The 18,044-nt window shown below is 40.9% G+C and overlaps 1 protein-coding gene across 2 annotated transcripts in view; it reads left to right on the top strand.

Moving 5' to 3' along the window:
• The window catches only part of LOC125880936 (ankyrin repeat and fibronectin type-III domain-containing protein 1), a 166,744-nt gene that overhangs the window by 99,049 nt on the left and 49,651 nt on the right, over positions 1–18,044 (top strand). For both annotated transcript variants that reach the window (XM_049563778.1, XM_049563777.1), the window contains one exon: positions 1,422–1,462. In XM_049563778.1, coding sequence (XP_049419735.1) covers positions 1,422–1,462 — 41 coding nt within the window. The remainder of the gene's footprint in view (positions 1–1,421; positions 1,463–18,044) is intronic.

The raw sequence follows: 18,044 nt of genomic DNA, 5'->3' as shown, positions 1-18,044 counted from the left end.
CAGAAAATGCTGAAAAAAATCAATCAGTGTTTTCCAAAGCCCAAGATAATATCCACAAATGTCATGTTTTGTAAACAACTCGAATATATTCAGTTTACTGTAACAGAGGAGTTAAACAGTCTTTAATTAGGAAAATGAAGTCAGTGAACATATTCTTGAGGTCTATGTGAGCCTTGACACCACTGTAATATTTTGTATTGCACTGTTCTTCAAATTTATTTTAGTAATAGCATGGCTGTCTGAATTAATCTCCTTGCCAAATGTGAAAATGCAAAACAGCAAAAGAATTTCACTCCAAAAATGTCCTCAGCCTCGGGCCAGTTATGTACCCGTGAATGTTGTCTTTTGCATGTCTTATGTGCGCACTACTGTCTGTCTAAAAATGTGTCACTGCTGAGAGCTATACACCTCCAGAGTATGCGGAGAGCAGGGGGATACGATGTGTGTGTGTGCAGATGTTTGTGTAGGTGTGTTTTTGTGTCAGTGCGTGTGCTGTGCATGTATGCCTAGTAAGTTGGCTCTGCCGGAGGGATTTTTGCACCTGGAGTTTCTGGACTCAGTTGTCTTTTTCATCAGGGAAATGGCCTTTAACCTTGCCTCTCTTTCCATACTTTCCTCACACTCACGTTTTGCTCCTAAAGATAGATGCACAGGTGCTTGCACACTGTCACCACATCTTGATAACTGCATGTGAATAAAGTAAATCCACCGGATAAGTGTTTGTAATTGTAGATGGAGCGCTAATTATTTTTCACCAGAGACAAGGTCATTACCCATGTAATTGTCTCTCACAGAGTGGCATTGATCATTTGATTGGTGTTGCCTTGAAGGTAGATGTCCAGATTAGTGGGTGAGTTGGGACATACATTACTGTAGGTCACCTCGACTGTAATAAACCAAACACAATTAAAGGGAAAAGCAGGATATCTCTGTCTTTGTGTTTGTGTAATTGTAATTGTTTTTAGGGTTCATTAACTTGCTGATGCTTTGATTGAAGATTCGCCTTTATTGTGAAATTACCACGTCACATCTGTGTCACTATTCACCATGTCTTCGAGTATACCTCCATCCTAAGCATTTAAACAGTGCTAATAGCCCAGCACCAGGCTGACAAGAAAAACACAGTAAGGATATTCACTGATATTGTCTCAAATTGATCACAGGCCGCTGAACTGAATCTAATCAAAATCGTTTTGTGGCAGGCTTCATGATATCAGCAAATTGTGCAAAAAAAAAAAATCAATTGAAATGATAACATATTGTAACATATCGTAATGAAACCTGTAATTTACACCCTTACTAATTATACCCTCTGCTTTTTCCAGTATGCTCCATAAGTGAGTGCTTAAGTATGGAGGACCGCAACCTGCCACCAGTATTAGATGGTGATTGTAATGTCTCTTTTCTTCTCTTATTTCCAGAGTCTGGGCTCTGCAGACCGAAAGGAGAATCAGAACAAGAAGTAAGTCCCATCCATCTTTGTATTCCTCTCTTTTGTAGATATTTGATGTCATAAAAACAGCAAAAGAGACCAATCACGTGGACAAGATTGCAAATCAGTGGTTGTTGCCACTGTGGTAAGAGACCATGGTTGCAACAGCAACAACTAAACGCAACAGTAAAGTTCATATTAGTTGTCATTCTTTCCTGTTGTAACAACCTGCGAGTTTGCTTATACTGTACTTACCTAGGGTTATGTAAGACCTGTGTTGCCATGAAAACAGAGCACACAGGCTTACTGACCTCATTTACATAAATAATTATGCCTCATTGTGGTTCAAGAAGAACATCAAGTATCGATTTTAACAAGTTTTTCAAGTAACACAAAGCCAAGAATTTGACCTGATTCATACGTGTTTAGATGCCAGTGTGTGTGTGTGTGTGTGTGTGGGTGTGTGTGTGCTTGAAAAGTAAGTTAAGCCTGTCTAAGCCTGACCCCTAATCCTTTCCATAACAGTAATACTTCTCAGTCAATAGCATGGCACCATTTGGATCGATCAGAGTAGGATTTAATTTGCTACCTGGAACAAAAGCACTCAGAGGTTTTAAACCCGCTTTCAGTAACTCCAAAAATTAAATTATGAGAGAAACCTAGTTATTGTGTGAAGGAAAATCGACTGTAGTGTTTTTTTTTTTTCAGTAACTGATGTCGACAATGACATCTTCTATGGGTTTGTGATTCACACAAACTTTTTTGCTTGAGAAGACATTGTTAACCACTCAGCCTGGTATCAACAAAATAAAAGAAGATTAGGAGACAGAACTTTATTTCCCCAGTTTTGTATTTTATCATAGTTTGGTGAGAAGCCTTTTGGTTTACTGATCTGATACCATTATATTTCCCATTACTGCTATTTGCTGTCATTGCAAACTCTACACTGACTCTATACAAACAAACAAATCATTACTGTGAATATGTTTTGTCTGTAACCTGTACGCTACTATGTTTGGGCCATTGACTGTAAGAATAAAAGACATAGCTACAGTGACGTCACCCATTGGTTTGTGAACTCCTGTTCTCATTCATAGCATTCGTTTCGATATGTCACTATGGGATATGCCTCCCTGCTTATTCCATAGTGAGACATCTCACTTATGCTACTCTGAGAACCAGGGTTACGCAAGTAACCTGAAGTTTTGAATCTATAAGTTCTATACCTCGGCCATCGCCATCTTGGTTTTTTGGAGCCAGAAGTGACCGTATTTGGATGAGAGGCTGGTGCTGTGAAGGAGCGAGAGGTGGATGGGTGGATCTGACTGAGAAGCTGAGGACCCCACCTGCAGACAGCCTGTCACTCAAAGCAGACCGCCCCTAATTATGTATAACTTTAAGCCATAAGTACCAGGCTGTAAGCATGTTTACTTCTAAAGTAAAGGTGGGCATATTAACATGGGGGTCTCGGGGTATTGACTGGCTTCAGCCTCAAGTGGACATTCAAAGAACTGCAGTTTTTGGCACCTCAGTTTTCAGCCCCAGTGGTTGCCACTTGTTTGGGGCCACTAATAGAAAAAAAACAACACTTTAATAGAGTGCTGGAGCGATGATGGTTATTTGTAGGTCAACCTGTAAATTAACACTGCCCTTGTTCCCTTGACAAAAAGACAGTGTTATTTTTTTCTATTGGATGTTGGATTATTGCAGAAAATAAGCTCTGTGGTAAACAACTTTTATGATACTAAAATCATAAAATAATCCTCACAACTGACCACCACTTATGATTTTTGAAACGTGATTGCAATCTCCAGAACTACACCACCAAAGCCGTGTCCGTGTTCGCCCTTGATGATGTTCTGTAGTCTCATTTAGCCACTTGTTAGAAACTAGTTTAAGACATGTGCAGGCTTCAGAATGATCTAGTATTTATTCAAGTATTTTATGTTGTAGAACAAAATGAGAAGTCTTTTTAGACTGTGTTAACCACAGACCTTATTTCAGGCACCTAACCAAAAACCCATTTAAAATGTCGACTTCAAGATGAGGGAACAGGGAGTGCTAGAATGCTAATTCATGTCCGGGTTTTAGGACTCATTCCTGCACCACTCTGTGGAAAGCAAGCCTTTTTGAATGTCTGTGATCACTGTGTAAAGAAAAAAAGAGACCCAACATCTGAGATGCACTGCAGATCACTGTGAGTTAATGGGCACATAGTGAAAGACAAGTGGGGCGGGAACTTAAATCAAACTAAATTAGCTGTATATTTTAGTTGCCCAGCAACCAAAGCCATGGACACTCATAATTATCATCACAACACACCTGTCTTCTGTCTGTTTCCTCCTGTCAGCAGTGCAGCCAGTACACCCTGTGAACCTAGAGTTCCTCTTTGTGAATGGATACTTCAAATGACCAAGAAGGAGGTTATCCAATTTTCCTCTCTTTATCCCGGTCCAAAACATTTCAGGATGCCTTACTTTGGACCAATTAGCAAATTAACCCATTACAAGATTTTCTGTCTCGCTGTCTTCCTTTGAAAGCCACACCACTGCTTTGAATCGAAGCTTCAGTGAGTGTCGCATTTATTTGGTTGTTTCCTTCAGTACATTCAGCTAGGTATTCTCAAAACTATTGATTGTTTATCTTTGTACAAGCCAGTCTCGAGTGTGATAATGTGTTTACTTGGGTAAAACACTGCTTTCAGCTGCCTATGCTCACATGGTTACATAGCAACAGGCCTTTGCTATCTAAACATGGAGGATTGTATGAGTGCGTGTACAGTGTGTGTGTGTGTGTGTGTGTGTGTGTGTGTGTGTGTGTGTGTGTGTGTGTGTGTGAGATGTCCTCAAGACACCCCATTGTGCTTGGATCTTTATAAACAAAAAATGGTGGGACACAATCAGGCTGAATCGAAGAAGCATTCTTTTGCTTGCTATACTATACTATAGTTGTCCTTTGTCTGTGTGCCTGTGTGTGAGTGTATGATGTGTGTTTGAGGCTGAACTGTCTTTTGTCCATACTGCTAAGTCACTGACAGTTGGACATGTGCTGCATCCTAGATGTAATATATATTTTTTTTGTCATATCGGATGTGTCTGATGTGCCAGGTGTGCTGGCACAGTGAGCACTCAGTGTGCCAGAATGGGAGACATCTGTTGCCAGGAGACGAGCAGCTGTATTTGAGAAGCAGTATAGCCATCATGGGATGTCAAGTAGCAGGAGTCTTCCCCAGAAGAAGAGGGAGAGAGAAGAGTGTTCAGTACTCCGCCACAGATTTTATGTTACTATATAGAATGCCAGCAGAAACATGAATGGCCATACACATATACAGTGGGGTATATGGGAAACAGTATGCACACACGTGTGTACATGGTTTTCATCTCAAACTAATCATTACCAGGAGAAACAAATGACAACGTACGGGCGAAAGTGTGTGTTGTTTGCCTGTGTGAGTCTGTGATCTTTAATATCCCATCTGTATTATCCTTTCCTACATCATATGAACAATCACTTCCTCTCTGTTCTGGCTCTTATTCTGCCTTCTGCTCAGCTTTCCATTGTGAAGATGATAAGTAGTTTCAAAGGTCTATCCTAAATCGCAAACATTTAGCCTGATAATGTCAAAATATTTGATAAAGCTTTGTATCGTCAGTCATTTTCAACATCTCAGTGCAGATAAATCTTTGCTTATTTCTGCTCCATAAGGTGAATTAATGTGTTGGGCATCTTAGGTTCATCCATTTTCTGACTCTTGACCAGCGTGTCAAGGATTTGAGCTGCTCCTCTTCTTACCTTCGGATGGAATATTGCTAAACTCTGGCTCATTGTTCCTCCAGATGGAGATGATCATTCATGCCTTTATTTTGTCCCACTTGGATCACTGCAGTTCTCTTTTTCATGCCTTAGCAGGTAATCACTGGATCATTTACAGGTGGCTCAGACTCCATCTGCAAGGCTTATTACCAGGTGTACTAAAAGGTCTCACATTACACCTATTTTGATATATTTCTTTCCACCTGACTCAGAGGAAAAGAGGATTCCTGCACGAAGCAGAGCAAAAAAAAAGGAAGCACTTTACAAGAGCGATGCATTTTACTGCGTTTGGCAGAGATTTTTACTGAATGGGTTTGGTTTTATCAAGCTCCAAGTTGTCCTTTTATCTCTCACTTTTTGCTATTGCTCATAAATTTATTAAGTCAGAGCTTTCGTTCTTGATTTTAACGCCTAAATTACCTTGGTCAGTGGGCTTCCTAATTGTGCTGTAGTCCAACTTTAAAACCAGTGTTTCCTCCTAGACTGTCTCTCCTTGGCCTTACGGGCACTGTCTGTAGTGATTTCAAAAATATCAATTTATTGATACATATTGATTCTTAATATCTAAAATTATTTCAGTACTTATTTTCCTTTTACTTTCTTGGTCTCTCTTTTCACCAACAGCAAGTTGACCCACACCACTGCAGTTCCCTTATAGCCCCGCCTCTTCTTACTCACTCACAATGCTGTCTTATCATTATTTGCCTTACAAGTTCCAGTTGCCCATAGACCCTTTTAGGGCTGACGTCACAGTGACATTAGTTTGTTAGCTGGAGGCAAAACTCGCCACCACAGGGCTGTAGGCTACATAGCAGTCTTGATATGTTGTCTCATTGTGTTACTGGGAGCCAGAATAGAAGGAGTCATGGCTCAAAACTTAAATTTTATCACATACCAGCTGCCACTGCCCATCAGTGAAAACAAAGACAACTACGGTTAAATGATATAAAATGAAAGGGCTGGACAGAGGAGATAATCAAAAATGCTCCCATGTGCAGTACACACTTCATATCAGATTATGGAAAAAGTATTTACTGTTACAGAATAACGTCATGTGTATTAAGGGTCATATTGTCCACCTCATCCTCGTAAATTCAGTCTGATGCTCTGCACTAAAAAGAGAACCTTGTTGGACGAAGAAACGGAGCATTATATTTCTACATGAATTAATGAACAATTAGGTTGCTCACACATTCACTCCGCTTGGCCCTCTGCTGCTACGTCTCCCCAGATAACTCCTCCAGATAACCGCTACTGGATAACCGAACGGTACATTTTTACAGGACTCCACATTAGCCAGAGTGCACCTCTGTACTCAGAATGAGTATTTCTGAATGCACCACTCGTATCATCATCCGTCATTGAAAAAAATCAAGCCAACAGCTAGCGACAGCTAATGTCTGTGGAGAACTGTTTGGCCTTCATCTTAGCCCCGCCCACCCAAAGACGTCATACTGTTTACTAACAGTAAAAGGGTCTATAGGCTTCTGTGACATGGTTTTGTTGGTTTTTGTTGTTGCTTTTTACTTTTGTGAATGGATGACAATCTCAGAGGCTTTTGAACGTGTGCACTACCACACAAATAATATTCTTTCCATTCATTTAAAAACATTTAAATTATTATTAATGTTAAGCAGGGTGTCCAGTTGTTAGTAGAGTCCCAGCCAAGAATGGAAAAGATGTTGTTTTTATTTTATAGCCTGGTTAGGGTTATTTTTTAACACAAATTTTAAACTATATGCCTTCAATGACAATTTTCACTGTGGTATCGAAAATGGTATCAAATACCGATGTTTTAAGGTATTGTATCAAAGTCGGAAATTCGAGTATCGTGACAACGCTAACCGTCTGCAGTTTGCACTTGTTTTATACACACTCATAATCTTACTACGTTTTATTCACTTTACCTTTTGCAGCGCTTGCTCATGAAAAAATTGACTCTGTATAGAAAAAACCTGACTTTCTTAACCGAACTTGTCTTTCCTACTCATGCTGGGTGCAGACAGTACAGGAAGGAAGGAATAATGGAAGGATGGGGCACTGGGGGTGTCTTGGAGGCTGGGGGATGCTTTGCGTTTTTCATGGAGCAAAGGGATTTAGGTACGGATGTCAGGGAAGAGAGAACTTGATTAGACTAATTTATTCACGGGAGTAAGCCATGTAATTGTTCTCATATGGGGGTGACGTACTGTAGGTGTGCGTGTGTCTATGTGTGTAAGAGGGGATATTTGCTCCTTAGCATTTCTTCTTTGTGCCTGACTTAGTTTGTTTAGATAATAAAAGCATATTCTAGTTCAGAGTAATGTATCTGTTCAACTGTAAAGTAACTTCTGACACCCCACATAGGAGATGTATGGAAAATGTTGTATATTGGACATAGTGATGAATATTAAGGGGCTTCCTTAAGTGGTTTTGCAGAGACAGTCAAATAGATAAAGAATAACTTCAGGAAGTCCTTTGTCTTCTAATGTTACATCTTTGCAAATCTGTATTAACAGTTTCTAAAAGCTGTCACTGAAATCATTTTGCTTTCTAGTGGGGGATAGTTTGTCTTTGAAGTGGCGCAGCTTTCTGTCTTAAAACTTTAGGTGATAACCCTGATGATATAAAAGACCACTGTACAGCTGAAATTACCGTCATAAAACCTCAGTTCCTCTCACTCTTTTCATTTAAAGACATGTCTCAGACCCAGCTGTTTTCTTACCACCACGTTCCCCCACAGTTGAAGGACTTTACCTCCCGGCAGTAGCTGCTTGTTGCCGTGGTTACAGGTGACACGGGAGCAAAAGCCCTGCAGCATTTTAATTCATGGGGACATCACAGGTTTTATGTATTTCATTCAATGTTCAGTACACAAAGTCCTGAATGGGGCTGATCAAACAGAGTGTCTTATGTCTCAGATCAGAGGGCAGGAAATGAGAGAGGAAAAGAAGAATACATCAATGGACGAATGAGCTACATCTTATCTACCAAACACACGTAGAGATGCACGCATGCCAGTGAGCATGAACATGAAACGGTGTTTTTTTTTTCTCACCCTGCGTTTTGCTTCAGTTGGAAATAAGCAGAGAGAGAAGACCCACCACATCACTCTATCTCATCCCCCAGAGGGACAATCCAAGGCAAATTCTAGCAGAAAGATAATAAGGACTGAGGGTTCCCGCTGTCTGACCGACGTGAAACACATTCCTTCATTTTTCCAGACTTTTTTCTTTTCACCTCATTTTTTTTTCCAAGGTTTTGAAATCCCAGTGTAAATACATATTGAGGAGTATTTACAATAGTGGTAATGGTGGTGGGAGAGGGAGCTAACTCAGCGGGCCATAGGAGACTGCTGCTGGCTGACTATCTGAGTGTGTGAATATTTGTACAGTTGATCTGGTGTGTGTGTGTGTGTGTGTGTGTGTGTGTGTGTGTGCACATGTTCCTACCAGCAAAGTGTGTTTGTACCCATAAACTGTTGATCAAGTGAGTGGAAGAAACATCGAGAGTGTGTATTTGTTTGAATATTAGCAGCATTTGCCCTTCTTTCTGTGTGTGTGTGTGTGTGTGTGTGTGTGTGTGTGTGTGTGCGCTTTTTTGATGTGGCTTGGCTGCAGTGATGTTGGGTTGTTTGAGAACTTCCCAAGACCAGGCTGCCAGGCCAAAGAACTGAGCGGGCAAAGACAGCCATTGTTTTGGTAAGGCATCCTGGTCATGATTGTGTGTGTGTGTGTGTGTGTGTGTGTGTGTGTGTGAGAGAGAGAGAGAGAGAGAGAGAGAGAGAGAGAGAGAGGGAGAGAGCAAGAGAGATGCAAAGGGAGAAGGCAAGTTTAATTTGGAGTACTTGCTATGCTCAGTGCTATTCTAGCAGTGCATAGCCTTTTCCATTCTGGCTTTAAATACAAGAGCACGCACACTCACACAAACACACACACACCCCATGTAACAACGTAACATGCGAACACTCCATCCTCGCAACCACATGAGCTGAGGGAGTTCTCAGGGAAAATGTCTTTCTATTATGTTGCACAACAAACTGAAGCTTTTACCAAACCTCTCCCTCTACATTTGAAACCACACATCAAAATCTGATCAGCTTTCCCAAAAACATCTCAACACTTTGGATGCTCGTACTTTGCTGGCTTACAATTGGACAAATATAATTTCGGGATTAAACAGCTTTTTGGTACAAACAAGCCAAGTCAGCATTTCAACCGCAAACATCATCTTAAGGTCACTTGAAGACATTCTGAATTGGAGTTTTCCTTAGGGAGGAAGATCTTACCAGGTGACCCTGAACCCAGAATTGTCCTACACTTAACCTTATAAAATGCTACTGGCACTGCTCAGTGGGAGCCATTATGGTAGCCAACTGAAGGTTCTGTGTTTCCTGCATTTCTAAATTCCCAGTACAGAAGCCCCCTCCTTTGTAAGACATGGCTTATGAAGTTGTAAGCCTGGAGTGTCTACCTCTTCCGTCAATAAGACAGTCCACAGCATCATCTCACAGAGGCTGTAATGAAAGCAGTATTCAGGCATTCCTTTTACCCGTCAAACACTGGACAACAGGTCCAACGCGAAAAAAACATATTGGTTTCGACCAGTTAATACCCCTTAAATGTCTTTTAAACCTCAATTACTTATAACTGGATTCTCCTAACTAATATAATCGCCTGCTCACCAAAGCAGAGCAGTGTCCAAGCCACATAGGACCCAGGTTGAGAGGACGGGTCACGAAGCCAGGCTGGATGATGCATATTGACTCATTCAAATTGGCCGCCAATGCCAATTTAACCCACGTCATTCCGTCTGTCTGAAAGAGGTATTTGTTTGTGTGTATGTGTATGTGTGTGTTTCCCTGCTCCAATGCCCAACATTAACTTTCTCCTCTTAATGCTTAACCTTTACTCTTTTCCAAACCTTAACCAAAACTTAATCCTAGTAACTTAAATCATAAACCCAAGCTTTAACTGTTAATTAGCTCTTTAACTGGACAAGTGCTCAGGGATTTTGCTCAACTTCTATCCTTAAGATAGACCTTTGGTTCTCACAAGAATAGCAATGCAAGAAACCCGCACACATCTCTCTCCCTCCTCGAGGTTCCCTTCTCCTTTCCAGCATAAATAATCCCCTCAGTCTGCTGGCACGACCCTGATTGGAATCTCGACGCCGTGCTCAATTGTGGGCTGATGGGGAAAAGTGGGGTGCCCTGTGCGTGTGTGTGTGTGTTTAAAGCTGTTTCAAGGCCATAAACATAATACCAGAGGGGTGTCCACCTCCGTCAGGCCAGGCCTCTAAAAACCTCGGTGTAGAACTTAAGGCTGGCACACAGCTCCACAACCGTGGACTCACAGAAGCTTTTCAGACTCATTCACTTAAATGATAGCGATTTACTGCAAATTGCAAAGAGAAGAACTCAAGCTGGAATACATGCACCCTCTCATATTGCCTTTTATTCACCATTTAGCTAGTCAGGCAGTGAGCCACGAGCCCTTACAGGCCGGCAGCAGCGCTGCAATACTGAGTGTACCAATACAGGGGGTTAAGATCCAGGCTCCACAAGGTTTTATCAGCTTTTCTGTGTCCTAGAGGAGACCAGCTGGAGTCTTATGTGGAGTTTTATGAGGAGATTCTGTGCAGACTTATTAGTGGGTTACAATGTCATGTGATGTTGTGCGATTGTTGTCAGGTTTGGTAGATTTCTGACAAGGCTTTCAGGTTCAATCAGATAAGTCCAGCCTCCCCAGACACTTGAACATGACTATGTACGTATGTCTTTCCTGGACTGTCTCCCGCTAATAAATCAGAGCCGATGCCTCAGCTCACCTTGGATTTGAAGTACATTAACTGATGGTGTGTGTGCCTTCCTACTGTGGGTGTGCAGTGTGTATGTCCGCTGGTACACACTGCTGTATGTTCAACTGGGTGTTACCACATCTGTCCAGTGTGATAGCTATTAAATTACCCCAGATCAGTTTCCTCCAAATCACATTATTATCTCATCCCACCTAACTGAAGGCGAGTGGAAAAAGACAACTGTCCTGTGGTACCGCTCGCTTTGCCCCTCCCGTCTTAGTGGTACTGTACTCCAGCTACAGGCTCTAATAGTTTGCTGGCTTCCACGCGCTTGTCAGCTCAATTCAAGATTAATTTGAGTGCAGATCCATCATCCGTATGTCTCACTGTGTTGAGTCAGCCTTATGGCACACATCAAACGCAGAGAGGAGGACACAGAGGGAATGGTATCAAGCCCAACACTACAGGGAGCCAACCGAAAGTGAAAAAAGGCATCGAATTCCTCCCTCATTTTTGTCTCCCTGACAAATTCTGTATGTGCCGATTCTGTGGAAAACAGGAGTGAGAGAGAGCGATGTAATAAAAAGGGAGAAAAAAGAAGATGAAACGATGAGTGTGACTCAGAGACGTTGCAAATGAGGGGATGGAGGGAAAGGAGCCGAGATGGAAATATCTGTGTTTACCGTAGTGGGTGGATGGGCAGCATATGAGAATATGTGCGTAGGGTGATAACAGAGTCCCTTCGTTTGGCACGTAGCAGTGTGATTAGATCATTAGCGCTTGAAGTTGATGCAGTTATTGTTAAGACTTATTTGTCAAGGCAATGAGCTGGCTGTTTAATGCCTCCCCTCTCATTTGGACCCATGCGGCTGCACGAAGAATTAGCCCTCTCATCGACATGTTTGCTCCGTGTCACGCATTGTATGATTTTGATGCATTATTTCAGACAATTTTATAGTAATAAGAAGCAAGCCAAATTCATTAGACTCCAGAGTGCATCAGGTATTATGCAACAGCCTGCTATGATATTGCCTCTTGTTTGTCGACCCCCACTGCTACAGACGATTAAATATTACACTTTGAGCGATTCAGATAATGTAATCGTATCACAACTGAAGGAAAAGCTTGTTAGCTTGAAGAAATATCAGTATGTTTTATTGGTGAGACCTCAGTCCAAGTGAAATAAAAGCGGCCTCCACCATGTAGAGAGACGTACACACAGACATGGGTTTGGATGGAGATGGTGAGTGGAAAACAAGACTTTCTTTGAGCAGATTTTAATTAGCAATGTTCATAGCTTGGCTGCGTTCTTTTATGATTGGACCACTGAAAGCCTTTTTGTTTGCCTAATGAAACACATTGAGGGGTATGTTCCTGAATTAAACCCGTGTTTGTGTATGTGTGCGTGCGCACACCAGCGAGCACGTGTGCCTGCATCCATTTCATTTGCATGTATCTGTTTTATGGGTGGGTGTCCACATTCTTTCTGGCGTATTAGAGTTCTATTGGCAGGGATAAGAAGCCATAGCAGGAGACAGAGATGAAAGAAATCCCTGCGTTTTGTTTTCCCTTCTCTCCAAAATAGTTGTTTTAGGTAGGCGGCCATTGCCCATAATTGCTGAAACAGGGTCAGGTATTTGTCTGTCCTGCTTATGATTTACTATCGTGTCTGTGCCTTAGTAATCTGAAATAAGATCTGTGGTTAAGAGCAGCCCAATCTCAGACAGACCGCATAGATTGTGTAATGCATAGCGTTCTGCTGGTTTCAGTGGGATCCCTTTATAAACACGTCTCACACAGAACCCTCTGTATGATCTGAGAAGCTTTGCACAGCATGCTCTCCATATTTTTTTCCAATTAATCTATATTTGGATTTAACGTATGTAGGACTGCAGCTAACAATTTACATTGTCAGTTAATATGTTGATTATTTTCTTAATTAATGGAATAGTTGTTTGGTCTATAAAATGTCAGAAAATGGTGAAAAATGTTGATCAGTGTTTCCTAAAGCCCAAGATGACGTTTTCGAATGTCTTGTTTTGTCCACAACTCAAAGATACTCAGTTTACTGTCACAGAGCAGTAGAGAAACTACAAAAATCACGTTTAAGAGGCTGGAATCAAAGAAATTTTGACCTTTTGTCTTTCTTCATTCATTCATTCTAAAAAAATACTCAAACCATTCAATGGTACAACAATAACGCCTTTAAAGTTATTTAATAGTCTCAAATTTGAATTTGTGATGTCTCAACTGCTACAAACATTTAATCTAATTTAATTTATCCATTTTTTTATTTCTTTTTGTAGAAATGCGTGAAGCCTTTTTATGTAAAAGTCGACATTTCTAATGTTACAAATCTTTAAAAAAAAACTATTATACTGTCATTTTACTTCACTCTTGCACTTACCTGTCGGCAAAATGTAGACTGACTTTACTCACTCTACTCATTCTCACTCTTACCTCTGCACAAGACCACATATGTAGTTCTTGCCTGCAATGCTAACTTGCGATGCTTAGAAAAGTAAAACATGATTTGTCCAAAAATCTGTCCTAAATTTGGTTAAATTGCGTCTTGAACGGGTCTTAAAAAGCATTAAATTTAACCGTCTGATACCTATAGACACCCTGTTATAGTTGACAACTAATTGATTAATCAATTACTCTTTGAAGCTCTAAATGTATGGTGCCAACCAGGAGTTCAGGAATGTAAAACATAGTAATTTAGAATTTAAATTATGGCAAAATAAAACAATAAATCAATTATAACCAACACATTGAGGAATGGGGCTTTGTTAATATATTTATAATATTCATAATTCCGTTGTAACAATAATAAAAATGAGCCCTGTAGGTCAGTGTTAAACATCTTTGAGCTGCACTGTTTTTTCTTTTTTTTCCAGAATTCCATGCAGTCTTAACTCTGCTCTCAAATAGCAATGGGTTACTGAGGCTATGAGTGGGGGTCAAAGTGCACAGACGATAGCTTTGTGTACTGTGAGCAAGAACAATCAGTTCTTTAGCAGAATGTGTTCTGCACATGAATACCTCTGAACAGTTAATTGCTGCCATGGCAACAGAACAGAGAGGGAAAGTGACATTAGGTGAGCTGTTTGCGAGAAAGCGATCCGTCGCAGTGACAGTGTGAAAGTGTGTCTATGTGAGCGCAGGTCAACATTTTCTCCGTATCACCACACAAGCCATTCAGCGCTGACAAAAGCACTCTTGTCCTGCAGGATTGGGGAAAGTTACTAATGCTGGCAAGATCATAATCTAAGTCACATTGCAGTGAGGCAGTGGTGGGCTTTCACATTGGAGGGATATATTAGGAACACTTATCGTATCTTGTAGACACTGTGTCTATAAAAGATGTGATTTTATGTAACCAACCACTGTGAAAATAAAGTATCCTGTTTTCTTTCTTTCTGTGTGGTTAACATTGTAATAAAAATAGTTATCTTTACTTGTTGGGTATATTTTAAGAGTCTACAGTCACGCTACAAGCTCTCTGTTGCTGTACTTGAGCAACAGCAGTGTTATGAGCTAAATGCTAATGTTAACATAAAAACATGCTCGCAATGACAAGCTAACGTACTGATGTTTATGGAGTATTGTTTACCGTGTGTAGCACCTTAGTGGTAGCATGATCATGACTGGCCAATCATCACGTAGCATTGGGTCAGCTCAGACCAGGGTCCGACAACAACACAGCTGTGCTCTATTGACTCTAATGCAATCGTTTCAGATTACCTTCATTTTCAAGCTGGTTTTGTGTATTAATGATACTCGTTACATCTCACTTAAAATCAGAAAAGGTCAACCTTAACAACAGATACCAGTAAAATAACTTTAAAAATGACATCCCATGTAAAATTAAGAATAAAAATAAGTTCTCAGAAGGTGTTTTTACATTGTATTTCTGTAATTACCAGCCTTATACATCAGAGACAAATAGAAAAGAGATGGGAAAAGAAAGCTTCCACTGCATAGCTGCTGTCCAACGTGCTCACATGCTGTGCAGCTTCGCTCAGCAAGAGATCGGCGTCCATTCTCCATGTGGTCTCAATGGCTTAATAGCCTTTGTCTGCGTTCATTGAGAGCAAGGAAAGGTTGCAGATATGTGAGATTGGAAACAACTAGGGATGGGCACATACAGGTACGCCTACATTGGCTCTGTAGGATGTTTCAGGGCAGACTGGCAGGTGCCTAAGCACTGGCTGCCTCTCACAGTATGTATGCACTTTCCTGGTGGTGGTATAGGTTAAAAGCTTTGTCGGTTGTGAGTGTATGGGATCACATGGCTTCAAGGTCACATCGTTGCCTCTGTACTATAAGGAAAAACAATCAATCACTGGTTTCTTAAGCCATAATCAACACCAGGAGAATGAAAGAGAAAATATAATTCTGATGAGAGGATAATCGACTGGGATATCCTGAGTGGGCCTCCAAGGGGATTGCATCATCACAGTGTGCCTGCTGTGATGATGTTATCAGGGACAGCTGCATGGGGCGGAGCCAGGGGTCGAGGCTCTCAGGGAGCCAAGAGGCTGCCAGTTGCCAGCAGATCCCCTCCGCTGAGACCCACCTGCTTCGCATGTCCATTTGTCCTCTAAACCCCTCAAAGGGATTCCCTGAGTCCTCTTCTATGTCCACTGGCCCCCGTGTCTTTGAAGTCATGATCCTGTGTGTTTTCATGGCATTGAAGTCATTATCCTATGGTCGTGTTGTGTCATGCGTTTGATCCAAAAGTTTGTTTGAAGTTTTACAGGGAACTCTTAATGTAACTATTGGGCATAGGCCAAACATATTAGAGATATAAACCAAGGCAATTATTTACAACCAATGATGATCCAAACCAATCACCCCTGTAGTCTATTTATGAATCAGATATTCTCGGACCAGTGAAATACGCAGTTTATGGAAAGGGACATTAGCATCAATGGTTGGCAGTAGCTGGCGTGCACAGGGCAGTGCTACTAATTTAATTAAAAGCCCTTGAAGAAGAAGAAGCCCAGCCTAACTTAATACCATCAATTAGGGGTTGCTCCGCCATCTGACTAAAATCCCACACCCCGTTTGTGTGATTCATACAGGAAAATATGCCTCTTTGTCTTAGAGGTCAACCAACTCTTTGGAGAAGCTGGCGTAGGGTCAGGAAACAGTAGTTGAGGGTGTAGGAGTGGGAACGAAAGCAGTGGGACTGGGGGTTTGTTCTAGTAGATAAGCCATAGCATGAGGTCATTTTGAATGAAAACTCATGTATTTTCATCTCAGCTTAGGGCAGCGTTTTTATAGTGCAACAACTGGTCTCATGATGAATATTTCTTTGTAGCATGAGAGAATATGCTACAAGGAGAAAATACTTCCCAGTTTTATATAGCTAGAAAAGCTTTTTGGAAAGTGTGATGGTAATGTCGGTGCTTTGATTTCATGCCCATGATTACTCTGTAAAAGGTTTATCTAATATTAAAATGTACTCTTCATTTGTCACTTTTTTGTTTTGTTTTTATAACTTGGTGTTCATAGAATGTTGAGTTATGATGCCTGTCAAGGATGTGGACTCTGCCCGTTTTGAGAGAGGGATGAAATAGAATTTTGGCAATGAAGCAATCTTATTACGAGACGTTTTATTTTTATATCAGTTTGGAAAAGAGGAGAGAATGTTCCAAGCAAGGTAGCAGAAAGCTCAGCTGGCATGGATCTGTAACTTTAAGAAGGGCTTCACTTTAATTTCCAAGGTCACGGCAGTCTTTAACTCACACCTGTGGCAACGTTTAAAATTCTGCGATGCAATAAATGTCTCCATCCAATTGAATCATTCTCTCAGATCTGAACAGTCTCTCGTAGAAGCATTAGACTTGACAGGACACTCGCAGACTGTCTGTCCTCTTTCTGAAGTAAAGCACTCCCCTGGACAAAAGCATATGAATTACTCATTCAAGGTCCTGTCAGACCTCTGCATCAGGATGCCAAAACATTGAGCATGTGATACGACATTATGCCAATTTGGCAATTGAGTTACACGCAACTGGACGCATCACCACAGTGTCATTCATCCATGTCACTGTTCAGTGATTAAAATAACGACGTGAGCTATTGTGTTCGATTTCATCAATCCCGTTTTATCAAAGCCTTATGTGAGCTGTTATTCCTGCAGCAACTTACATAAACTAACAACAGCAATGGCAGATACAAGCTTTGTTTTTGAGTGGCAGGGTGCACCCCAGTAGTCTGTGCTGTCCTCAATCAACCATCCCTGCAGCGTGTCTCCAGCAGAGCTCACCATGGAGACTAAAACACTTTTTGGCTCAGGTTGAGAGGAGATATATGTATGTGTGCGTGTACATGTGAGTCATTATTAAGGATGTTTTATCATTTCATAATGAAATGGAAACGACATGTGTGTTAGATTAGGTGAGCAAAGAATGCTGTGCAATGTTTGGGCATCATTTTATGTAACCCTCTGTCATTTTGAAAAAAAAAGTTCATGGCAACACCAGTAGGAAAATCCTTCAATTATTATTATTATTATTATTGGCAATAATTAGTATTTTAGATTTTTGGGGTTTTTTTTCCCTGCAGTGCTTTGTCTGTCCTTTTACTTATCCACAGATTTGTATTTTGTACACTTTGGGTACATTTATATAAACCCTTGTTTAAAGGAACAGTGTGTAAGATTTAGGGGGAATTAGTGACATCTAATGGTGAGAATTGTAGACTGCAATAAGCTGTAACTTCTGGTTAGAATTCCTTCATTGTTCATTGGTCAGGCATTTTTAACTAGGAGCCAAACTATCCAAAGAGGCCTTCTCTCCAAAACAAGCGGACCAGGTGATTAAAACCAATGTGCTCACCTTTTTTCCTCTGATAAGTTAAGATCCAGCCATTAAGGAGGTTTTGACTGGCAGCCAATTATCCACATTGTCTCTTCCTTTGATGATTTGGTGATTTAAACTGGTTAAAACACTGTATAAAACAGTTTCACAAAAAATAAATAACACTTTTTCAAATTCTCTCGCTGCAG

Source organism: Epinephelus fuscoguttatus, linkage group LG20 (assembly GCF_011397635.1).
Source record: "Epinephelus fuscoguttatus linkage group LG20, E.fuscoguttatus.final_Chr_v1".
NCBI classification, from domain to species: domain Eukaryota; kingdom Metazoa; phylum Chordata; class Actinopteri; order Perciformes; family Serranidae; genus Epinephelus; species Epinephelus fuscoguttatus.
The sequence above is the reverse complement of the archived record's forward strand: the minus strand, read 5'-3'. Positions and strand labels throughout refer to the sequence as shown.